The sequence below is a fragment of the Stenella coeruleoalba genome, assembly GCF_951394435.1.
Source record: "Stenella coeruleoalba genome assembly, chromosome: 17".
NCBI classification, from domain to species: domain Eukaryota; kingdom Metazoa; phylum Chordata; class Mammalia; order Artiodactyla; family Delphinidae; genus Stenella; species Stenella coeruleoalba.
In genome coordinates, this window is record NC_137163.1 from 69,419,814 (window position 1) to 69,445,636 (window position 25,823).

General features: G+C 41.9%; 2 protein-coding genes across 13 annotated transcripts in view; one reads left to right on the plus strand and one right to left on the minus strand.

Annotated features, from left to right (window-relative positions):
- PDE7A (phosphodiesterase 7A) overlaps positions 1–11,408 on the plus strand; it is a 175,070-nt gene extending 163,662 nt beyond the window's left edge. For 6 of the 11 annotated variants that reach the window (XM_079901540.1, XM_079901545.1, XM_079901546.1 and 3 more), the window contains one exon: positions 1,826–3,615. In XM_079901540.1, the coding sequence (XP_079757666.1) occupies positions 1,826–2,034 (209 nt within the window). In that variant the 3' untranslated portion in view covers positions 2,035–3,615. Of the gene's footprint in view, positions 1–1,825; positions 3,616–4,338; positions 7,681–8,375; positions 8,543–9,599; positions 9,724–11,287 lie in introns of those variants that run through there. The other 5 variants (XR_013824516.1, XR_013824515.1, XR_013824517.1 and 2 more) reach the window with 5 other exon arrangements.
- Positions 11,409–11,448: 40 nt separating this feature from the next.
- The window catches only part of MTFR1 (mitochondrial fission regulator 1), a 66,159-nt gene continuing 51,784 nt past the window's right edge, over positions 11,449–25,823 (minus strand). For both annotated transcript variants that reach the window (XM_079901551.1, XM_079901552.1), the window contains exons 5-8: positions 21,639–21,874; positions 19,573–19,825; positions 12,844–13,012; positions 11,449–12,012 (exon numbers count right to left, since the gene is read on the minus strand). In XM_079901551.1, the coding sequence (XP_079757677.1) occupies positions 11,944–12,012; positions 12,844–13,012; positions 19,573–19,825; positions 21,639–21,874 (727 nt within the window). In that variant the 3' untranslated portion in view covers positions 11,449–11,943. The remainder of the gene's footprint in view (positions 12,013–12,843; positions 13,013–19,572; positions 19,826–21,638; positions 21,875–25,823) is intronic.

Sequence of the window (25,823 nt, forward strand, 5' to 3'; positions counted from 1 at the left end):
GGATGAGCAGCTCACGAGTAGCGTCCTGCCACCTGGCTGTGTCTGCGGCCCGGCCCGTGCATTGTTATCAGGTACTTAAGACCTAAAAGAATCCTAGGTACCATAGAGCCAGAAGTGAGAGCTGATTTGTTGGATGTGAGAAGCAGGATGCAGCTCTCAACCAGTTGCGACAGTGGGAGAATCAAAGAAGATGGATTGCGTGAAACCTGCGGTAATAAGGTTCTGCATTTGGGTGCAACACTCCGGCTGCTCACGACTTGACGGTGGCACCTGGAAAAGACAGGGCTCTGGCGGCTGGCTCAGCCTGACCCGGGGCTGAGGGGGTGGCTTGGCTGCCAGAAGCTCTGACTGCAGTGATGCCGTTTTCCCGTGTCCTCTCTCTCCTCACCAGACGTAACTCGTGGAGAGCACATCTTGTCTGTTTGTCCACTGCTTATCCGTGGCCACCCCAGAGCAGTGCCTGGCATCTAGAAGGTTCTCAGTTAACATGTGTGGAGGGGATGGAAGAGATGAAAGAAAGAAATGGAGGACTTCCCTGGAGCCCTGGTCCGGGAAGATCCCACATGTCGCGGAGTGGCTGGGCCCGTGAGCCACAACTTCTGAAGCCCGTGTACCATAACTACTGAAGCCCGTGCACCTAGAGCCCGTGCTCCACAACAAGGGAAGCCACTGCAATGAGAAGCCCGTGCACCGCAACGAAGAGTAGCCCCCGCTCACCTCAACTAGAGAAAGCCCGCACGCAGCAACGAAGACCCAACGCAGCCAAAAATAAATAAATTTTTAAAAAAAGAGATGGAAGAAAGCCTTATTTCCAATATCGTTACTACTTCAGATACCATAATCTGTACACTTGAAAAAATTCAATCATCAGACCGTATATGACTTTTCTAATTAAAAGTAGTGGGTGCTTTATTTCCAGTGAGATTTTTTTTTGTTAGCTAAATGGAACCTGTGTTGTCTGTGGTCCATGTGGTCTTTTGCTGAAAAGAAAAGGTGTTAGAGATGAAGAAAATTTTAAAACTGTTAAACAGTGATAGAATTAGAATGTACATTTTCCTGTCGTTGATCAAAAGTTTAGGAAGACAATGTTATTTGCTTCTCCTAATAGATGTGATCTGATTGTTAAGGTGAGGCTTCTTTCACCCTGTGTAAGACACTATGTAGTTTTAAGTCAGCTGTAATGTGAGCTCGAGTGCTGTGTAACCCAGAGATGCAGACAGGCCCGAGACCACTCCTTCTCCTTTTCTGACTGAATTAAGGGAGATCGATTGTAGGAAGTGTCTGTAAAGTAGGCCCCCTGGTACACTTTCAATGTTCACTTTCCTAATTGTCTAAACTAATCTCCTCTGTTCGTTTTAGACTCACACTTTGTGGCATGCATTTTGGCTTTATAAATCCTGAGATTCATAGCGGGCCCACTGTGCTCATGACCAGGTGTGACGATTACCAGCCCGGACGGTAGGGCAGCCGCGCCTCAGTCCGGCCTCGTCACCCACAGCCCCGGGGGGACCCCCTTAGCCTTGGGCACACTGTGCCCTGCTCCTCAGGGTTGAGAGGGCCGCCGCAGGTTTGCTGAAATAGAAGGATATGGTTGGTGCAGCTGAGAGGAGTCGTCAGAAGAGATGGGCTGTGTTTGTCAGTTCACCTTTACTTCAGGTTTCAGTAAGTTGCCTAAATAGATTCTTCAGAGAAGATATGTAAATCTGCACACACATCTTTTGAAAAATAAGAGGTAATATTGGAATAGGACTTAAGAGAGTAAACACTACCTCGACGTTGTAAAGTTTCAGAACATCCACTAATACCTTTTCTCTTGCTGTCTCAGGTTTTATGACGTATCTCGTGGAGCCTCTGTTCACAGAATGGGCCCGGTTCTCCAACACCAGGCTGTCCCAGACAATGCTCGGACACGTGGGGCTGAACAAAGCCAGCTGGAAGGGACTGCAGCGAGAACAGTCCAGCAGCGAGGACGCTGACGCTGCATTTGAGGAGCTGAACTCACAGTTATTACCTCAGGAGAACCGGTTATCCTAAACCGTCCCCCAAGTCAGTGGGCAGACTGCCTCTGGAGCTCGTTAGAAATGTGAATGGGGTCTTGAGGTGAGAGAACTTTACTCTCGGCTGCTGAGGGAAGTGAATGACGCCAGCATTATTTATTTCCAAGATTTCCTCTGTTGGATCATTTGAACCCACTTTTTAATTACAAGACCCGAACACAGCAATATGCATTTGGCTTTCGTGTGAAACCTTGAATATGCAAAGCCCAGTGGGAGCGAACCGAAGGGAATAACAAAGTTTTGCAGGAAGTTTTGCGGTGGCCCTCGTGCTTCTCGAAGCATCATGAAACTTGAACCGAAGCCTTCAGCAGAAATCTTTGGAATTTAACCCGTCTGATGCAACAGTGTGTATCTGTACCTTCCACTAAGTTCTCTCGGAGAAAATGGAAATGTGAAGTGCCCAGCCTCTGCGCCTCTGGCCAGACTCAATGTTTACAGACCAACTCTGAAATATTGGTTCTCAATCCGCCTTGGAGCACGATTGTGAAGGAACCACTAAGAATTTTAAAGATCAAACCTAAACTGCAGCCCTTTCCCCCGGTTTGCCTTTCTTCTCCTTTGGATGCCACCAAAGCCTCCCATTCGCTATCCTTTTACTTTCTGCACTGGAAACTGAGCATTTATCCTAGAGTGCCGCCGAGCTTTCACTCCAGTGCTGTTGGGCAATGCAATTTTTTTTAACTCTTAGTTTTTAATTTGGGGCGGGAGGGGCAGAACCCCAGTGTCCTAGCTGTATTATGATTCCGCAGTGAAGACATTGCATGTTGTTTTCACTAATGTACACTTGACCTGCACATGCAAGAAAAGGGTGGAATGTTTTAAAACACCATAATCAGCTCAGGGTATTGCCAATCTGAAATAAAGTGGGATGGGCAAGTGTGTCCTTCAGAGCAAGGGTACTAAAGTCCCTCTCGCTGCAGGGAGTGAGAGGTATGTTGTGTGTGTGCGGATGTGTGTGTGGGGCACGCTCGTGCATGTGTGACTGTGCATGTGTTCTATTTATCCACGTGGGAAGGATTGGGAACGTCAGCTTTTATTTATTATTTTAGAATGTGACATAATGGGCAGCCACACGTGGGGAGGGGAAGGGAGGTCAGCCGTAACAGATCGCTCCAGATGCCTTAAACTATGCACAAAGCTAAGTGACCAAACTTCTTGTTTTGATTTGAAAAAAGTGCATTGTTTTCTTGTCCCTCCCCCTTTGATGAAACGTTACCCTTTGATGGGCCTTTTGATGTGAACAGATGTTTTCTAGGACAAAATCTAAGGACTAATTTTAAACTTACAACATTCCACTTTTGTAATTTGTTTTAAAATGTTTTATGTGTAGTAAGCACAACTGTAATCTAGTTTTAAGAGAAACCGGTGCTTTCTTTTAGTTCAATTGTATTTCCCTTGTTACTGTAAAGGACTGTTTATTAATTATGTTTACAAGTTTGTTGCAACAGTCATTCTCTTGGGAGGAAGCTTGAGTGTAAAGCCATTTGTAAAAGGCTTTGCCATACTCATTTTAATACGTGCCTGTTGCTGTTAACTTTTGACGAATAAAAACCTATCTTTTCACATTTTCATCTTTGATATTTACCTGTAAGTCAGTCCGTTGGAAACCACGACACTAAATTACTAGGGAAGCAAAGAATTCGCTTGTCGGCTCCGGCATTCGCTCGCCACACATCTGTTCAGGCAGAGCTGGGCGCAGGCGGAGTCCTGCGGGCTCGTGTGCTGCCTGCACCCCACGGGTGAGCACGCTGAGGCCGGGACGTAGTGGACAGAGTCCTGACAGCCGGGAGCAGTCGGCTCTGAGCCCAGCCTCGTGACTCCACAGCCCTTTGTTCCCACGGCGGGAAGCTCAGGCCTTGCAGGTACTAAAATACTACTCGTATTGGCCTTTTAAAAGTCAAGTAATAAAATGGCCACTTAATACTACTTTCGGTATCAGCGTAAGAAAGGTACCACTGGGCCTCTCCTGGATCCTCTCGAGTCCATTTCATTAGAAGGGATACGTGTAAACTTTGAACTCAAACATAGTCATTATTGGCATAGAAGAGTGATGTCGGATAGAAATACAGTGTGAGCTGAGTCAGTGATTGTCAATTTCCGAGGAGTCACGTTTAAAAAAAAGGATAAAGAAACAGCTGGAATTTTAATAATATTTATTCCAACACATCCACAGTATTTTATCATTTCAATATGTAGTCATTATAAAAAACTATTGCGATGTTGTACATTCTCTTTTCTGTTACAGAGTCTTTGAAATCTGGCGTGTATTTTATGCTTACAGCACGTCTCGGTTCGGACCAGCCATGTTTCAGGTGCCCGGTCTCCACATGTGGCTCGTGGCCACCACACTGGACAGCTGGGTGCAGAAGTCCGAGGGCTATGTGGGGAAGGTCAGTTGGCCACTTATACGAGGAGTATCATCTTGGCACATCTGACGCATCCAGTGTCTGATAAGGAAACTTGCCAGCTCACACACCTAGCATGTCAGCACATGGAAAGTAGAACTGTATCTCATAGCAAACTCACATTAACCAATTTCACAGAAACTGATGGTTTTTTAAAGCGTTAATAGTTCAATTTACAGTGAGAAATATAACTATCAGTCGTTCTCTCCCTTTAGGCAGACGTTCTCGGGAAGCCAGACGACGATCAGCCGGTTGCTTGAGCATGGATTCTGAGCAAGGGAAGCAAGTCACCTCACGCATCCTGCAGGGACGTACCTGCTGCTACTCGTTTGTGGACCACGGCTCCCCTGAACGAGGCTACAGATTCTCCGCCAGGAGCTGCTTCTCCACGCCTGCGTGATTGGCACATCCAGCAGACAGACCTTCAGCCTTGCATCAGTTGAGCCTGCCTGGGCTCCATCTGCCAGTGTATGATTGCTTTCTTCTTCTCTGACCTGTTACATGTTTCTCACTGTTGGATATTCAGAGGATTGTCTTCTTATTGCCATTCTTCAGGGGGAGACACCTGAGCGTTGCTCCCATCTCCTGCCTACACATAAAATAAACCCACTGCAAAGGTATGTTTTGTTACATATATGTGGTATTACCGGCTAAAGCCCTGCTTCTTCAACAGGACCTATATTCTTTGAACATCGGTTTTCTAGAAAAATCTGAGGAAACAGTACAGTAATTTAGAAGGTCACAGTTTAAATGAGTAATTCAGTATTATAGAAGAGAATGCAAAATTCACAAATTTTTAAGATAAAACAGGAGACTTCAAAGAACTGTTGAGCGTTGCAGCAGCCCTTTGGGGCTCTGGGCCGGCCCTTAGTCATGGGGGGGCAGCTCCTCTGCTCTAGGCTGAAGGTCCTCGGAGAGAAAATTGTGGTAAGCCTTAGCGTAACAAAAACAATCTGGTTCCTGGTCAGTATCTGCACTCAGTAAGTGTGATGGTTTATAATGATCCTCTTTACATAAAAGAAGTGAGTATTTTATGTCCTTTGTCCAACCTGGGCAATGTGTTTGTACCTTAGGTACAGGTTAGAGGTGCAAATAATTCTTTGAAGATTCCTGTAACAGCCTTTCTTTCCAAAAATCTTTCTTGACTCTTAAAGCTTTCGATTTTCTTAAAACTTTAAAATTTTCACATTGGAGGTTTACAGTGTTTTCATGTGTACTTTTTTTTTTTTTTTTTTTTTTTTGCGGTACGTGGGCCTCTCACTGTTGTGGCCTCTCCCATTGCGGATCACAGGATCCGGACGCGCAGGCTCAGAGGCCATGGCTCACGGGCCCAGCCGCTCCGCGGCATGTGGGATCTTCCCGGACCCGGGCACGAACCCGTGTCCCCTGCATCGGCAGGCGGACTCTCAACCACTGTGCCACCAGGGAAGCCCCATGTGTACTTTTTTTAATGTATAAATATTTTGTTTAAATCTCCTCCCAATCAGTATCTCCCGCTTGGGACAATGACTGACAGCTAATCTGCATTCAGGAATGTTTTTAAATAAATGTGACATTAATCACCATACTAGCAGCATGTATCTGAAACACAGAGTTATCCAGATATGTGCAAGACTTAGCCTGAGCCATTCCTTGTTTGCTGAGGATTTGCAGACAACCTGTGTCCTCTGGAAGGCCCCCAGTTGTCCACTGTCTCCAGGGGAAGTGACCGCTACTTGCGGGGGACTGCCAGGAGTGCACAGCCATCTCCTCCACCTTTTTTTCTCTTGTGCTTAGCATAGGGCTAGCGTGAACTGTGCCGTCAGTAAATGTTGAAAAAATTAACTTGGAATTGTTTCCTTTTTAGCTATCAGTCTACCATCATGAGCAATTATGTGGAAACTAGTCTGTCGATGGCGAAGTCACGTGGTCACAGTATCCGAGTTCCTGTTGTGTGCAGAACTGCACTGGATGTAATAAAGGTATTAAAACTAAATACCGAGACAGGGTCTCTGTTCTCAAAATGTTTGGGTGACAAGATGATGTGTGGAAAGCATCTGTTATGTAACATGGGAGGTTTCTGTATTGCACAAAATGAGTGTAAAGTGTTGGGGTATTGTCGAGAATGAATGATTTTGTTGGGTTAATGATGAAAATGACACCATTTCCAGTCATTATTGAATCTTACTAACATCCGTGACTGGTAAAATCATTTAGCTTTCAAGTTTGATTCTAAAATGTAAGTCTTAGATGTTCACTGTGATACTTCTCGTAAAATACTAATAAATTTTATCAATCACAGTAACATTTTTTTTTTTACTTTTACAGCTATGCTAAGTCATCCTGAACCTATCCTGAAGTCTGGTAGAATGGTCAGGGAAAGAGAAACACCCCCATTTTTAGTATTAGATTCTTTTTAGCTGTATTTTAAAACTGAAGCACAGTGACCTATTGGTTTATTGCAGCTTTCCACTGGTCCCATCAATAGTCTTGTTAAGAAAGTTCATCTTATATTACATTTATGTTTAAGCTATGCATTGTTTGAGATTTTTGAGCATAAATTTGAAGTGTTTCTTTACTGTTGAGCCGCATCCTATAAAGAATCGGGAGGCTGCATGGTATCCCAAGGTGCTTTGTCTTTTTTTTTTTTTGCGGTACGTGGGCCTCTAACTGTTGTGGCCTCTCCCATTGCGGAGCACAGGCTCCGGACGCGCAGGCTCAGCGGCCATGGCTCACGGGCCCAGCCCCTCCGTGGCATGTGGGATCTTCCTGGACCAGGGCACGAACCCGTGTCCCCTGCATCGGCAGGCAGACTCTCAACCACTGTGCCACCAGGGAAGCCCGGTGCTTTATCTTTTGAAGAAAGTATCATAAAGGGATGTGTTTAAAGTTCCTAGTTGAACATTTGCAGGAAAGTTTCTGAATTTCCATCTAAGAATCCTCACAAGATAGGGGTTAACTTTTCCATTGTAGGGAACAGAGTCTCACTCAGATCACTGCAGGGTAACTGGAGCTTTATCTTGAGGATTCATGTTCACGATAATGAGACAAACCCCATGAAGGCTGCAGAAGCAGAACCTGGGGGTCTGAGCACTCTGAGATGTAGCTTCTTGCTGCGTCTGCTTCTTCCCACACTTCTCCTCTTCCTTTCTCTTCTCTACCTTGGAGTGTCTGCTTAGAAAGGCAGTAAAGTTTTTAAAGTGTTGTCTTTATGGCTAGATCGACTGTGTTAAGGTCTTTGGTCATGTATTAGCGCGTCACCTCATCTTCTGCGTGGCTCCCTAACCTATAACATGTCTGCCTCGTGAAGGTAAAATAACGTCCTGACACACGGTTCAGTCCCAGTGTCCTTGTTCGTGTCCTCGTCATCTGTTTTGTATAAACTGCTCGTGGGTATCGTGGGTACACGTGTACCTCATGGCGTGCTTATTTGAGCTCCAGGTACCAACTGTGCCCCTCGCTCAAGGTTTCCTATTCAGATTCCCAAGGGAGGACTTGGACCAGCTCGTCAGGGCTGCGTCCTGAGTCACACGTGTCTCTGCATTGGCTGGTGCTCCCCTTGCAGAAGGCAGTCTGCTCCGGAGCTGCGTCAGAGAGATCATCGTGCAGAGTGTCACGTGCTCTCCACCGTCACCGATCACACCTGCTTCTCACCCTTTTTCATCCTCTGATAGCAAGCATGACTGGCCAGTGAAGAGGGACGGCTCCTAGGCCATGTGAACAGAAAGCTGTTCACAACTCTGGTAAAAATCCTGTTGTGAAGAGTGTCTTTCTCCCCAAATTACGGCTTTTCCAGCTGGGAAGACAGTGGTTAGGAGGGACAGGACTGCCCTGTAGCGGCCACAGCAGTTTGGGATGGAATGGGAGGTGCTATTTGGATCATCTTCTTTAGCTTCCTGGTAATGTCTAAATTACACTCGTGTTATTCTCTCAGCTTAGAGAAGGAGCTCTCTGACCTTTAGAAGAGGCTGGAGAATCTTCCAGGGGAGAGAAGTTTGAGAAGCTCCAGCTAGAGGAACATTAAGTTTTCCAGCCCCTACCAAGTGGACTAACGACAACAGCTTTCGGGGAAACATCCAAGATTTCTGGATCCTTCCATGGGTATGCTATTTTTATTATTTTATTTTATTGTCCTATCTGTTCTCAAGTGATCACACTAGTACGAACCAAGAACTAGCCTGCTTACAAGGTTTACAAGGAAAAAGTAATAAGAATTTTAAGAAAAAGGGTCAGTGGGGTAGCTCAGAAGAATGCTGAGTCTAGGATGAGAAGGGGGAAGAGGACTCGGGAATGGCTAAAGGCTCATGGGAAAGACTGTGACAGTAACAGGCAGAACAGTGATACTGTTGTAAAACCGAGTGCCTCCTTCTGCCTGGCAATCCCAGAGCGGGTGCTACTGGGCTAACGCCTGAAAGTTTAAACTTGTATCTGCCAGATCTAACCTACACAGAAAACTTGTGTTTTTTGGAGAAGTTACCAGAGGATGGTTTGTTTCCAGTAGTTGTTACCTCATGTTTTCTTCCTTCACCACTGAGGCACAGACTCATAGGAACTCTTAATACAGCAAGAGGACAGCGGACTTCCCTGGCGGTCCAGTGGTTAAGACTCTGGGCTTCCAATGCAAGGGTTGTTGTTTCGATCCCTGGTCGGGGAACTAAGATCCCACATGCCATGCAATGTGGTCAAAAAATTTAAAGAAAGAAAAAATGAGGACAGTATTCTTCTGCAGAAGGGCCTACGACTGGGAGGACAACCAGAACTGAAGACTAAGACCTACTGCTCCACCCAGGCCTGTGCACAGAATGACACCTTTTCCAGGTGCCAAGAACACTGGAGAAATCCGTCTACTGGGCACTACAGTGACCTTGTGTAAAATAATGTAGTAACTTACTTAGCAAGCTGCCATGTACAGAACGTGTTCAGAATCATTATTTAATCCTAGTTTTCTGGACTGAGCATTAGTCTCATTTTAAAAAGAGGTGTGACTTGGCCAGGATCACATACGTGGGTCGTGTTTTAGCTCCAAGTCCAGCGCTCTTTGCCACACTCATTACGTACACAGTTGACCCTTGAACAACACAGGTTTGAACTGCATGGGTCCACTTACATGTGGACGTGTTTCAATAAATAATATAGTACCTGTATTTTCATTTTACAGATCTTTAAGGTACATATGGGGAGAAGTGAGTGTTTGACCAGAGATCACAGGACATGGAATCAAAGAAACTAAGGGTTGAGTCCTGACCCTCTCCACACTGTTTCAGCTTCCTGCCCACCCCTGGGTGAGTCATTTACCAATTCATTTGTTGTTGAGGCAGAGATGGCAACGTGTGGATTTTCGACTGGGGATGAGAGGGAGTCGGTGCCCCTAACACCCACGTTTTCTTTTTTTTTAAACTTTGATATGGACCAGTTTTAGTCTTTTAATTGCATTTGTTACAATATTGCTTCTGTTTTATGTTTTGCTTTTTAGCCAGGAGGGATACGTGGGATTTTAGCTCCCTGACCGGGGATGGAACCCACACCCCTTGCATTGGAAGGCTAAGTCCCGCCCCCCACATTCTCAAGGGTCCATTCTCTAAGAGTGAGGCCCTAGACTAGTCAGAATCACAGAAGAGAAAACATTACACCAGTTATTTAACTTTTTGAGCCTCAGCTGTAAAATGTAGAGTTGAACTATTTTTAAGATCTTTCACCCAACTATCGTGTTGGGTGGGAGAACCAGAAACTGAATGAGGTGGGTGTAGGGGAAGATGAGGAAAGAGCTTTCACCAGTCCCAGAGGTGGATTATAGGCTTGAGAACCCTGAGGAAACTCATCCCAAGTGACTGCCTTTCTCCTCTTAATGATGGAGTTCCTTTAAGAGAAAGATGAATGAGAGGTGATATATTCTAGGCAATATATTTCCCCTTGAAAAATGCAGAAAGCAAATAATTCTAAAGAAGCTGCATGTATAATATAAAAGAAGAATCGTGCCTATTGTGGAAAAAAAAATGAAAGCATTTGTATAGGCATTATGGCCCAAGGAAAGTAAAAGTTTATTTCAAAACAGTAACTTCCTTGTAATTGGAGCACTGCCCAAAATTCAACAGTGATACAAATAGAATACATACTTTGACCTAAGAAATTTATATCAGGCGAATTTTCTGAATTCCTTTTAAAGGCAGAATTTTTAAACCGTAGGAAACAATGAGAAACAATGTATCAACATGTGTAAAATAAGCCACAGTTCAAAGTTCAGCTGAATAACCAAACCATGAAAATCACCTCCAACTAATATTTGCTGTTATTTAGAACACTGCACGTATTTTCAATAACTTAAAAGGGTCTTCACATCTCCTAATCCCCCCAGGAAGGACAACTTTCTTTTCACTAGATTTAAATAATAGATCCAAATATTTACTCATAGTAGGAGGTTCTGACATTAAACTATGTGTGTTTAACAGAAATATAGAAAATCATGAAGATACATGCATTTAAAAATGATCACTTGTAGCAATTCCTTAGAAGTCGTAGAGGAGAAAGGCAGCTGTCTACTTCCTAACAGCACCTAAGGTTTATGCTACATAATATAATTCAGCAGAACACCGTTCTGACCAATGATAAGCAGCTTACAGAAAATTCTTTCTCCTATTCAATATTTCATTATAAAGCTACTATTTGGACCAATATTAAAAATGTTTAACTCCACTATGCTGACATTTCCAGAAGTATTAGCAGCAAGTTATCTTCATGCCATTTATTAAACTGAAAGAAAAAGATGGTATATTCTAGTTTTTACTTTAAAAGAGATTTAATTCAATCATTTGATTCCTCACTATCTGAAAACTACATTTCCTTCCTCAGCACTGGATGGCACTACAGTGAAAACGGTTTCCATGATCCTTGACTTCCCTCTTTAAAGGAAAGCATTATGTAATTTCAGCAGCAAACATTATCTGGTTCCTACTCAAACTCCATCTCCAATCCAAGAAAACGTGAGAGAGAATCTAACATAAAAAGTTCTGTTCAAGGTAAGAAATTCCAATCTCAGAACCATTTCATTCCAACAACCTGGTTATTCCACCTGCTCCATCACTGAATAGAAAAACAACTGGCACTGTCAGCACCCTCGCCACCCCCTTGCTAAACCTTACGTCCTGAATACATGCACATAAAACATTTGTACAGATAAATTAGTGTTAAGAATTAAAAACTCACATCTACAAAGGTCCTTTCTTTATTCTGAAATCTATATAATTGTTTTCCAGACTGGAAATCTAAACATCTTGGCTACACATTAAAAACACGTCAGAATATAAATATGTTATGGAAAACTTCAGAACGGACCTTCTCTTAAAAGCGAACAAACTTAGAGTGCTTTTGTTACAGCTTAATCCTCTGAGACTTTTAAAAGGAGACACTAAATTCAGGTATTTACCAAATGGTGTATTAGGGCTGTTCGGCTAATAGAAATCAACACTAACAGCTGAACTAGTAGGACAGTCTTTCTCAGCTCAGTATTAGGAAGTTGAAACATTTTCAATTAAAGCCTTCATTTTTCCTGTAGACTTCAACATGTGTGGCCCAAACTAGAAAAGAAACAAAAAAGACACTGGTTCATGTAACAGTAATGATATGCCCCGCTCCCAATCATGGATCAAAGGTATGTTCTTCATGAAAAACCAAACAGCTACGTAATATTAAAACCTTTATGAATTGACAAGTTGTTATAAACATGACATATCAAGAGTGAAAGGCAAAGAGACAACAAAATTACGCCCTAGAAAACTATAATTACCTTAGCAAGAGCCTAGCTTAGTCCAATTTTACTTCTCCGAATAAACGAAGGAAGGTACAGAGTTTCCTTTTCAATGTCTGAAGACTTTCAGAGATGCTAGAATTTCTAAGATATCTACATCTCTGGAATAAACACATATGCCCCATGACAGTACCCAGAATAAAGGTAATGTATAAATTAATATATTCGAGAGCTTCCATGAATCTGCTCAGTCCCCACCTTTGGCATGCCCACAGCCTGCAAGCCCCTGGTCAAATGTCTCTCCCTCTTCAGGAGACTTCCTCACAGGTGCCCTAAGAGAAAATGATCTTTCCTTGCTATATCAGCATTTTTATTGTCCTCAGATATAAATTTTATTGTAATGAATTTCACTTCATTATACTTAAATAAAACAGCATGAAAAATTTAACACAGGAGACACTAAGCAATGAAACCAGGGGTTAACTTTTGCTTCCTTCTCTGTGCTCTTCTATAATAGGTAATCTAGCTGTAGGTAGGGACTAAATCCTGTAGCATACGTCCTTTTGAATCTTGCAGGCGCACACAGCTGAATGTGTTGCAGCGTGCAGCAGTGAAGTGAACTACCAGGCTGTACTTGGAGAGAACTCTGCCCAGTACTCACCAACACTCTTTCGGAGGTGCCCTCTGATTCAGACTTTGGAATTCCTTTTTCAACTTCACCTTGGCTATCACAACGATACCGGTAAGCAAACTTCTTTCTCAGAGCCTCTGCTATGAGGGCAGCAGGGTCAGCAGCATCCACCGGTTTGGGCTTCGTGTCTTGTGCTGACCTGAGAGAAATGAACATGAACCGAGGGGGCGCTGATCCCTCCGGGAAGCACACGGGGAGCCTGGCGGCACTTTCCTGGCATCAATACACGTGACAAAGACACTGACACATACTGATGCGGCGAAGTGGAAAACCTAGATTTAAAGCTCAATGAAAGAGCACAAAAGTGCCCAGTAACAGTCCCTCAGGTCCTCTCAGGAGCAGAGATTATGTGCTCCTTCAGGGAAATTAGGGTTCCATTCTTCTCCAAAAGCCTGGTGACTACCATAGCAGGGATGCATACAGCTTCACTGGATGAATGACTGCACAGTAATGAAAAGCCTTCAAATGCAGTTGGGGGAGAAACTGGAAAGTTACCTGCAAGTGTTTATTCTGCTAATCTCTTAGGCTCCCGTACACAGTTAACTATCATTTTTAAACTAAAAACTTAGAGCTACTCATGTAGTCATGTTATAAAACAAAGTTTGCAAGAAACCTAGTACTTGGGAGATCGGTTCAAGATGGCACAGTAGAAGGACGTGCTCTCCCTCCTGCAAGAGCACCAGAATCACAACTAACTGCTGAACAACCATCGACAGGAAGACACTGGAACTCCCCAAAAAAGACAGCCCACATCCAAAGACAAAGGAGAAGCCACAATGAGACGGTAGGAGGGGCGCAATCACAATAAAATCAAATCCCATAACTGCTGGGTGGGTGACTCACAGACTGCAGAACACTTATACCACAGCAGTCCACCCACTGGAGTGAAGGTTCTGAGCCCCACGTCAGGCTTCCCAACCCGGGGGTCCGGCAACAGGAGGAGGAATTCCTAGAGAATCAGACTTTGAAGGCTAGTGGGATTTGATTGCAGGACTTCGACAGGACTGGGGGAAACAGAGACTCCACTCTTGGAGGGCACACACAAAGTAGTGTGTGCATCGGGACCCAGGGGAAGGAGCAGTGACCCCATAGGAGACAGAAGCAGACCTACCTGCTAGTGCTGGAGGGTCTCCTGCAGAGGTGGGGGGTGGCTGTGGCTCACCATGGGGACAAGGACACTGGCAGCAGAAGTTCTGGGAAGTACTCCTTGGTGTGAGCCCTCCCAGAGTCCACCATTAGCCCAAAGAGCCCAGGTAGGCTCCAGTGTTGGATGACCTCAGGCCAAACAACCAGCAGGGAGGGAACCCAGCCCCACCCATCAGCAGACAAGCGGATTAAACTTTTACTGAGCTCTGCCCACCAGAGCTACAGCCAGCTCTACCCATCACCAGTCCCTCCCATCAGGAAACTTGCACAAGTCTCTTAGATAGCCTCACCCACCAGAGGGCAGACAGCATAAGCAAGAAGAACTACAATTCTGCAGCCTGTGCAACAAAAACCACATTCACAGAAAGATAGACAAGATGAAAAGGCAGAGGGATATGTACCAGATGAAGGAACAAGATAAAACCCCAGAAACCAACTAAATGAAGTGGAGATAGGCAACCTTCCAGAAAAAGATTTCAGAATAATGATAGTGAAGATGATCTAGGACCTCGGGAAAAGAATGGAGGCAAAGACTGAGAAGACACAAGAAATGTTTAGCAAACACCTAGAAGAATTAAAGAACAAACAGAGAGATGAACAATACAATAACTGAAAAGAAAAATAGAGTAGAAGGAATCAATAGCAGAATAACTGAGGCAGAAGAACGGATAAGTGACCTGGAAGACAGAATGGTAGAATTCACTGCTGTGGAACAGAATAAAGAAAAAAGAATTAAAAGAAATGAAGACAGCCTCAGAGACCTCAGGGACAACATTAAACGCAACAACATTCGCATTATAGGGGTCCCAGAAGGAGAAGGGAGAGAGAAATGACCCAAGAAAATATTTAAAGAGATTATAGTCAAAAACTTCCCTAACGTGGGAAAGGAAATAGCCACCCAAGTCCAGGAAGCACAGAGTCAGGATACAGGATAAACCCAAGGAGAAATACACCGAGACACATAGTAATCAAACTGGTAAAAATTAAAGACAAAGAAAAATTATTGAGAGCAGCAAGGGAAAAACAACAAATAACATACAAGGGAACCCCCATAAGGTTAATAGCTGATTTCTCAGCAGAAACTCTACAAGCCAGAAGGGAGTGGAATGATATACTTAAAGTGATGAAAGCGAAGACCCTACAACCAAGATTACTCTACCTGGCAAGGATCTCATTCAGATTCGAGGGAGAAATCAAAAGCTTTACAAATAAGCAAAAGCTAAGAGAATTCAGCACCACCAAACCAGCTCTACAACAAATGCTAAAGGAACTTCTATAAGTGGAACACAAGAGAAGAAAAGGACCTACAAAAACAAACCCAAAACAATTAAGAAAATGGTAATAGGAACATACATATCGATAATTACCTTAAACATGATTGGATTAAATGCTCAACCAAAAGACACAGGCTCACCGAATGCATACAAAAACAAGACCCATATATATGCTGTCTACAGGAGACCCACTTCAGACCTACAGAGATACAGACAGAAAGTGAGGGGATGGAAAAACATATGCCATGCAAATGGAAATCAAAAGCTGGAGTAGCAAAACTCGTATCAGATAAAATAGACTTTTAAAATAAAGAATGTTACAAGAGACAAGGAAGGACACTACATAATGATTACAGGATCAATCCAAGAAGATGATGTAACAATTATAAGTATATATGCACCCAACATAGGAACAGCTCAATACATAAGGCAACTGCTAACAGCTATAAAAGAGGAAATCAACAGTGACACAATAGTAGGGGACTTTAACACCTCACTTACACCAATGGACAGATCATCTAAACAGAAAATTAATAAGGAAACACAAGCTTTAAATGACACAATAGACCAGATAGATTTAATTGATATTTATAGGACGTTCCATCCAAAAGCAGCAGATTACACTTCCTTCTCAAGTGCACACGGAATATTCTCCAGGATAGATCACATCAAGCCTCAGTAAATTTAAGAAAACTGACGTCGTATCAAGCATTTTTCTGAGCATAACACTCTGAGATTAGAAATCAATTACAGGGGGAAAAAACGTAAAAAACACAAACACATGGAGGCTAAACAGTATGCTACTAAATAACCAAGAGATCACTGAAGAAATCAAAGAAGAAATCAAAAAATACCTAGAGACAAATGACAAAAAACATGATGATCCAAAAGCTATGGGATGCAGCAAAAGCAGTTCCAAGAGGGAAGTTTATAGCAATACAATCCTACCTCAAGAAACAAGAAAAATCTCAAACAATCTAACCTTACACTTAAAGGAACTAGAGAAAGAAGAACAAACAAAACCCAAAGTTAGCAGAAGGAAAGAAATCATAAAGATCAGAGCAGAAATAAATGAAATAGAAACAAAACAATAGCAAAGATCAATAAAACTAAAAGCTGGTTTTTTGAGAAGATAAAATTGATAGACCATTAGCCAGACTCATCAAGAAAATGAGGGAGAGGACTCAAATCAATAAAATTAGAAATGAAAAAGAAGTTAAAACAGACACTGTAGAAACACAAAGCATCCTAAGAGACTACTACAAGCAACTCTATGCCAATAAAATGAACAACCTGGAAGAAATGGACAAATTCTTAGAAAAGTATAACCTTCCAAGACTGAACCAGGAAGAAACAGAAAATATGAACAGACCAATCACAAGTAATGAAATTGAAACCGTGATTAAAAATCTTCGAACAAACAAAAGTCCCGGACCAGATGGCTTCACAGGTGAATTCTATCAAAGATTTAGAGAAGAGGTAACACCCATCCTTCTCAAACTCTTCCAAAAAACTGCAGAACTCCCAAACTCATTCTATGAGGCCACCATCACCCTGATACCAAAACCAGACAAAGATACTACAAAAAAAATTACAGGGCTTCCCTGGTGGCGCAGTGGTTGGGGGTCCGCCGGCCGAAGTGGGGGACACGGGTTCGTGCCCCCGTTCGGGAGGATCCCGCGTGCCGCAGAGCGGCTGGGCCTGTGAGCCATGGCCTCTGTGCCTGCACGTCCAGAGCCTGTGCTCCACAATGGGAGAGGCCACAGCAGTGAGAGGCCTGCGTACCGCAAAAAAAAAAAAAAAAGAAAATTACAGACCAATATCACTGATGAATATAGATGCAAAAATCCTCAACAAAATACTAGCAAACAGAATCCAACAACACATTAAAAGGATCATACACCATGATCAAGTGGGGTTTATCCCAGGGATGCAAGGGTTCTTCAGTATACGCAAATCAATGTGATACACCATATTAACAAATTGGAGAATAAAAACCATATGATCATCTCAATAGATGCAGAAAAAGCTGCTGACAAAATTCAACACCAATTTATGATAAAAACTCTCCAGAAAGTGGGCAAAGAGGGAACCTACCTCAACATAATAAAGGCCGTATACGACAAACCCACAGCAAACATCGTTCTCAATGGTGAAAAACTGAAAACATTTCCTCTAAGATCAGGAACAAGACAAGGATGTCAACTCTCACCACTATTATTTAACATCGTTTTGGAAGTCCTAGCCACAGCAATCAGAGAAGAAAAAGAAAAGGAATACAAATTGGAAAAGAAGTAGTAAAACCGTCAGTGTTTGCAGATGACATGATACTATACATAGCGAACCCTAAAGATGCCACCAGAAAACTACCAGAGCTAATCAATGAATTTGGGAAAGCTGCAGGATACAAAATTAATGCACAGAAATCTCTTGCATTCCTATACACTAATGATGAAAAACCTGAAAGAGAAATTAAGGAAAAACACTCCCGTTTACCATTGCAACGAAAAGAATAAAATACCTAGGAATAAACATACCTAGGGAGACAAAAGACCTGTATGCAGAAAACTATAAGACACTGATGAAAGAAATTAAAGATGATACCAAAAGATGGAGAGATATACCATGTTCTTGGATTGGAAGAATGAATACTGTGAAAATGACTATACTACCCAAAGCTTCTACAGATTCAATGCAATCCTTATCAAATTACCAATGGCATGTTTTTACAGAACTAGAACAAAAAAATCTTAAAATCTGTATGGAGACACAAAAGACCCCAAATAGCCATAGTGGTCTTGAGGGAAAAAAACGGAGCTGGAGGAATCAGACTCCCTGACTTCAGACTATACTACAAAGCTACAGTAATCAAGACAATATGGTACTGGCACAAAAACAGAAATGTAGATCAATGGAACAAGATACAAAGCCCAGAGATAAACCCTCGCACCTATGGTCAACTAATCTATGACAAAGAAGGCAAGGATATACAATGGAGAAAAGACAGTCTCTTCAATAAGTGGTGCTACATGTAAAAGAATGAAATTAGAACACTCCCTAACACCATACACAGAAATAAACTAAAATGGATTAGAGACCTAAATATAAGACTGGACACTATAAAACGCTTAGAGGAAAACATAGGAAGAGCACTCTTTGACATAAATCACAGCAAGATCTTCTTTGATCCTCCTCCTAGAGTAATGGAAATAAAAACAAAAATGAACAAATGGGACCTAAGGAAACTACAAACAAGACAAAAAGTAAACCCTAAGAATGGGAGAAAATATTTGCAAACGAATCAACGGACAAAGGATTAATCTCCAAAATATATAAACAGCTCATGCAACTCAATATTAAAAAAACAAACCACCCAATCCAAAAATGGGCAGAAGACCTAAATAGACATTTCTCCAAAGAAGACATACAGGTGGCCAAGAAGCATGTGAAAAGCTGCTTAACATCACTAATTATTAGAGAAATGCAAATCAAAACTACACTGAGGTATCACCTCACACCTGTTAGAATGGGCATCATCAGAAAATCTACAAACAGCAAATGCTGGAGAGGGTGTGGAGAAAAGGGAACCCTCTTGCACTGTTGGTGGGAATGTAAATTGATACAGCCACTGTGGAGAACAGTATGGAGGTTCCTTAAAAAACTAAAAATACAACTACCATAGGACCCAGCAATCCCACTACTGGGCATATACCCAGAGAAAACCATAATTCAAAAAGGCACATGCACCCCAGTGTTCATTGCAGCACTATTTACAACAGCCAGGATGTGGAAGCAACCTAAATGCCCACTGACAGACGAATGGATAAAGAAGGTGTGGTACATATATAGAATGGAATATTACTCAGCCATAAAAAGGAACGAAATTGAGTCATTTGTAGAGATATGGATGAATCTAGAGACTTTCATACAGAGTGAAGTAAGTCAGAAAGAGAAAAACAAATATCATACATTAATGCATATATGTGGAACCAAGAAAAATGGTGCAGATGAAGCAGTTTGCACAGCAGAATTTGAGACATGGATGTAGAGAACAAATGTATGGACACTAAGGGGGGAAACTGGCGTTGGGGGGGGCTGGTGTGATGAATTGGGAGATTGGGACTGACATGTATTCACTGATGTGTATAAAATGGATAAGAACCTGCTGTATGAAAAAAATTAATAAAATTCAAAAATTAAAAAAAAAAAAAGAAACCTAGTACTTGGTTTTAGGCAAAAAAATCAAGGGAAGTGAGAAAGAAGGCAAATATATCCTCACCTTTTTACTGACCGAAGTTTCACGCTGTTCATGTCTTTAAGGATCTCCAGCATATTTGGCATATCAGATTTCTTTGGACTGCTCTTGACTGAAGTCTTTCCAGCACAGGCGTTTTTCTCTCTTCGATCTCTAATCAGATCAATAGCAGATGCGCTTTTGTGGAGCCCTGACGGAGGGAGGGGAGGTGGCGGAGGGGGAGCTGGTGGGACACAGGGTGGCGCTGGGGCAACGGATGCCGTAGATTCTAAGTCACCTACAGAAACAAGGGAAAGTCATTTTGATCCTGCTGGTAATAGGCAAATAAACTATTTTAAAAGCAACATTATGTTAAGGACTTTATATCTGAAAACAGTATCCTTAAAAAGAATCAAAGTTACATAAGTAGAAAGGAAGTTTCAGTTACTTGGTTGGAATCTAAATGCCTGCATCTCAGTCACTGTATCATTTAATCCCAAACTCTCCAGATGGAAACATTCCATTTAACTTAACAGGGCGCTTTTGTGATCTCCAATGTTCAAGTCTGACTGCTGCCAAGTGTGTAGCTACTTTTAGATGAAACAGAGCATCTGTACTGCACACATAACTATCTTCAGTATATACAGTTTGACAATTTAGTACTAGAGTTAAGTATTTGAAAAAACCATTTGATACTCCGTGGTTCTTTTTAAGTATATTTACATAGAAGATTTAATTGAGCATTAACTAGAATGTGCATTGACCAAAGTGTGTTTAAAGTTTTAGATTTATTGTTGAACAAATTTCTGGGAGGAAAAAAAAAGTTATAGTAAATTTCCAAAACAAGAAGTAACCAAGAGTTAAAGTGGTTCTAAAATAAGGACCTAAAAATTCATCTTTCTGCATAATTGGAAATTACAGAGTTGTTTTGGGGGTGAACTATATTAATTAGGGGGAACTCGATGCACACGAGTTTTACCCAAGGGATATGGATTGTAAATAGAAGTCTAACATAAAGCCCCAAATTATCTCACAATTTACAGTAGTTTTCTAGTCTGCCAGAAGAGGGAGGTAAAGCAAAAGAGAAATGTAATTCTTAGGTTAAACAGAAAAGGGCAGGACTTTGGTTTTTCATAAGTTACGTGCAAATTTCACTTAAGTAACACCAGGTGTGGGGAGTGCACTCACCCTCTGCCCATCTTGGCCTGACCCAGGTTGGATGAGGTTTCCATGTGGGGTTACATTAAACTCTAGGACCACAAGCAAAGTGGCTCAGAGGCAGAATAACTGTCCTATCCTTTAACCTTTAGAGTTGGCTTATGCTGAGTCTCGCCAGGACTCAGGGAACAACACTTGGAAAAACAACCACTACCTACCAACAGGTTAATGGGCTAGGATTTCAAGGCTATAGTTTCTTCTCCAGAGTGACAGTGCCACACAAATAAAAGCAACAGTAGTAGTCCAGGAGTCAAAGGACCTGAATTCAGTTTCCACTCTGGGCAAGAGGGAGGAAAATGACTACTGAATATCTACTATGTGCTGAAGGTATCGTATATAATCTCCACGTTTACTCCCTACCACAGGTAACTACTATCCCCATTTTAGAGCAGGAAAGGGAGGTAGAAAGGCCAAGTACTTGCCTCAGGACATGTAGGTCAGTAAATAGCACTCAACCCTGTCAGGGTTGTTTTTTGCGATTACCTCCTGTCTGATGGAATGGTGCCATTATCACAGAAACTAAGTTTACCACAGCATTCACTAGTAGCAATTCAACTGTTACCAATGTATGTATATTTTGTGTTTTCAAAATACACTCATCATCCTCTCTGACGGCATTAAGATTGTTCAAAACAAAAACTACTTAACCTTGACTGGGTCCTGTACTGGACAATGCAGAGGACTGATTTTCCAACAAGCCCAATGGCTGTTACTTCTTTTTTTCTTTTAAATTTCATTGTAATATAGCTGATTTGCAATGTTGTGTTAGTTTCAGGTGTACAGCAAAGTGATTCAGTTATACTTCTATATATACATTTCCTTTTTCTTTTCAAATTAGTGGCATTCTCCTAATTTCCAGTTTGCTGGTTAAAACAAATGTAGGACTTGCAGACCTGCACCGAGGTTTTGCTGTTCCTGGAGGGTCACAATTTTGGCAATCTGAGCTCTGAGGGCAGCAAGCTCACTTTCGAGGGCACAGATCTTCTGCAGTGCTTCCTCATTGGCCAGTGTCATGGTCTGCAGTGGAGGCTCTTCCGGAGACAGGTTTGGTAAGGAAAACTGCCGGCCTAGGGGCTTCTCGAAGAAAGGAAGATCATCCTGGAAGGGATGCCTTTTCCGGATCTCTGTCCTGCAAGGAAGACAGAAGGTTGGCTGTCACACAGGCTTTGTTAGAGAATGTAAAAAATCATCATTTCAAAGTCAATCAGAACACAGCAGAACATAACATCTGAGAACCACTTTTCAGGCTGACCTTACATAAAACCCCTGCTATAAGTTTCAAAACAATAAAGCACTTATCAACCTGATGTAGATACACACCACGCCAGGTTTCTTGTTGGCATCATTCTTCTTAATCTTTATCTCTACGTTATATGCACAAGCCAACACTATCCGGAGGAATCACAGATTCCAACGATGTTTTTGCTAATTCATGTTTTGTTTTGGTGGTTTGAACTAAGGTGATGCAACTTTTAATGCTGTTAAAAATGGTAAACTGGGACTTGGCTGGTGGTGCAGTGGATAAGACTCCACGCTCCCAATGCAGGGGGCCCGGGTTCGATCCCTGGTCAGGGAACTAGATCCCACATGCATGCTGCAACTAAGAGTTCGCATGCCACAACTAAGGAGCCCAGAGCCACAACTAAGACCCAGTGCAATCAAATAAATATATTTTTTTAAAAAAGGTAAACTAGGGCTTCCCTGGTGGCACAGTGGTTGAGAGTCCGCCTGCCGATGCAGGGGACATGGGTTCATGCCCTGGTCTGGGAGGATCCCACATGCCGCAGAGCGGCTGGGCCCGTGAGCCATGGCCGCTGAGCCTGCGCGTCCGGAGTCTGTGCTCCGCAATGGGAGAGGCCACAACAGTGAGAGGCCCACGTACAATCAATCAATCAATCAATCAATATATGTAAACTAATTATTGGTTATATTTGACAATCAAATCAAATCAGTAATCCATTAGCCCTTCCCCAGGGTCTTGGTTTCTGCATTTCGATGTCCGTGTTTTCCACTTGTGATAGAATACACCGAACTGCAAGACACACTGTAACAATATGGGCCAAATTACAGCATAAGAAACTGAAAAGGGGGAAAAAGTAATTATAATTGAACCCATGCAGTAATTATACAGATGGTCTCATTTTCACTTGAGCGTAAAGAAAGGTTTTCTAATATGCACTGCTTCGTAGGTTGAGAATAAAATTCAGATTTCAACTGTCAATTTATATATTTATCCATTTCCTCCTATTTTCTACAGTTAGGTTTTTCCAGCCTCTAAGCCCTTTTCTTTTTTCTTCATCCAGCTTTATTGTGGAATAATTGACAAATATTGTGTGTGTGTGTGTATATATACACACACACATATATATACATATAGTACAGCATGATGATTTGTTAATGTGTATACATTTTGAAATAATCACCACAATCAAGTTAATTAACATATGCCAGTTTCCCTCACAGTCTCATGTGGTCATGTGACCGAGCTGTGTCTAACAAGATGGTGAGCCACTTCAGAAGGCTGCTTAGAGGGCAATGACTCAACTCTACAAGAAAGAAAGTCCTTTCATCTCTAGCCCTACCCACTTTTCCTGCTTCTGAGAGCCTTGCGAGTCGCTGAAGGACAGAAGCTAACCTTGACAGTAAAGCCAAAGCTAAGGATGGCAAAGAGCCTGGCTGGTCCCTGAGGACACAGTGGAGCCACTGTCAGCTTCAGACTATCCACTCTGGATGTTTTTGACTTGAGAAAAATTTCCATCACCATTATTTTGGGCTTCTGTTTGATGTAGTCAAACTCAGACTGACTGTTATAACATTCACCAACATTATACTGTATTTCAGTTTTCCTTTAACTGAACACTGCTATTTTAGTTTTGCTTGAGAGCTATGATAATTCATTCTACCTAGTGTCTGAATGAATGAATTCTTGGACCTTTAGCTTTCGGTATTTTGCACTGAATTCAGTTGTTTTTCTTCATATCTAATTTTGATTATGCCCTGTTAATTAAACTGTCATACACAGAGGCTGCTTGCAAATTGTTTTTTACCTGTAGTATTATTTATTAAACAAAAATATTTGGAGAATAAATGTCCTCGTTATTACCTAGCTAGCAACCAACTTTAATAATACTAACCTCACTCACTTTATTTAATTTAGAATATCTGTGGGGTAGGGAAATATATTGGGCTTGCAAAGCTTTAATTACCATTTCCTTTCTTACCCCACACGGGGAAGAAACAGGTGATGAAATGTCTAAAAAAAGTACATGACGATTAAACAAAGGTAAAAACTTTTATAAGAAACAATACCAATGCTCTGATTAAATACATTAATGTGTTCTTTGAAAGATTATATGTTATATAAGTTCAGATTAGGGCATGTGCTCTAATCAACCTGCAATAAAGAAAGTAATTTTAATAAGACATTAAATTTTTTTTTAAATCACTATGGCTTTTTGTTAATATAACACTGAATTTTGATTTCTACTTACCTTTCATAGGGTAGGTCAAATAATTTCGTTAAACGTCTCTATACGATAAACACATTAAATTACAAGAAGACAGAAATTAGTCTACTGAATGAAGTTTTTGGGGGGGATATTTACATAGAGTTATTTAATCAGTATAATGTCAAATATTTAATATGGTTCCTCAACTATATTCTTGACAACTGTCTAATAAAACATTAAAACACTACTTTTAAAATAGTGTTTTAAAATACTATTTTAAAAATATTACGTTTTGAAAGAACTAAGGAAACCACTGGTAGATAGGATACTGGCAGAGACAGAATTCTAGTCCTGAGGAAAGATCTGGGTAAAATATAGAAATCTCAAATAAATGTACAATTAAAGTATCACACTTGTTCGAAACAACAGTGGAGAAAAGAGGAAGACTACTAGTAGGAACGGAGACGGCGGGTCTCAAGCAGGGGATGGATCAGAAGCAGACAGTTCTCAGGACAGGGGACAGGCGCCCTGCCACAGGCAGCCGGGTGGAGCACCTGGAGGGTGACAAGTGGATGGAAGTGCAGCCGAGCAGAGAAGCATGAGAGCCTGGAGGTAAAGACGCACCTCTACCCCCTACCGTCTCCCATTTTCCATGAAAGTTGGATTTTGCTTTGTTTATCTGAACTTACCTAAGAGAATGAATATTTTATTGGGAACATAAGGATGATGGTTTATTTTCATATTATGTATGAGTGCAGAGGTTTCATAAACTATATATTATAACAGCAAATAAAGATAAATTTTATTTATTTTTTATTTTTTTGCGGTACACGGGCTTCTTACCACTGTGGCCTCTCCCGTTGCGGAGCACAGGCTCCAGACGCGCAGGCTCAGCGGCCATGGCTCACGGGCCCAGCCGCTCCGCGGCATGTGGGATCTTCCCGGACTGGGGCATGAACCCGTGTCCCCTGCATCGGCAGGCAGACTCTCAACCACTGCGCCACCAGGGAAGCCCTAAACATATATTTTGAATGCCAGAATCTTTAGTGCTACTAAACAAAAAAATGATGTTATAATAACTGTTTTTTCAAGGACTCATAGTCACTTTAGTAGTGAGTATACCCTCCCAGATCACAGGATCCAGAAGTATTATATGCTTTTACGTTTGTTTTAAAATGTTATCACTCAAGTAAGCCAATCGTCTAATCCCATGAACATTTACACTTCGATACCCAGAACTGGAACGAGATAATAGGGCGATTTGGATTAAGAGATCAACTACAAGGCATGTTTGAACAGCTTCCTTTCTTTAAGATATCCTCCAGCCAAAATACACTGTAAGAGGAAATTAACCAATACTTAACAGCAAACTACACTGTTTAAGAAAAATAAGAATTAAGCTTCTACCTCTCCCCATAACTCCTCCAGATGAATTCTATCCTTTTGTTTTTGCATCTACTGAGAATTAAGGGATAAGCACTCATTAATCTTGAAAACCAGTGTGCCAGGGTAAGAGGAAAAAAGTTTAGGACCTTTAGCAAAACGATTTAAGTGACAGTGTCAGATCATCTATATTTTATATGTCTATACTATTTTTATACCTTTGGTATAGATTCTGCATTTCCCTGC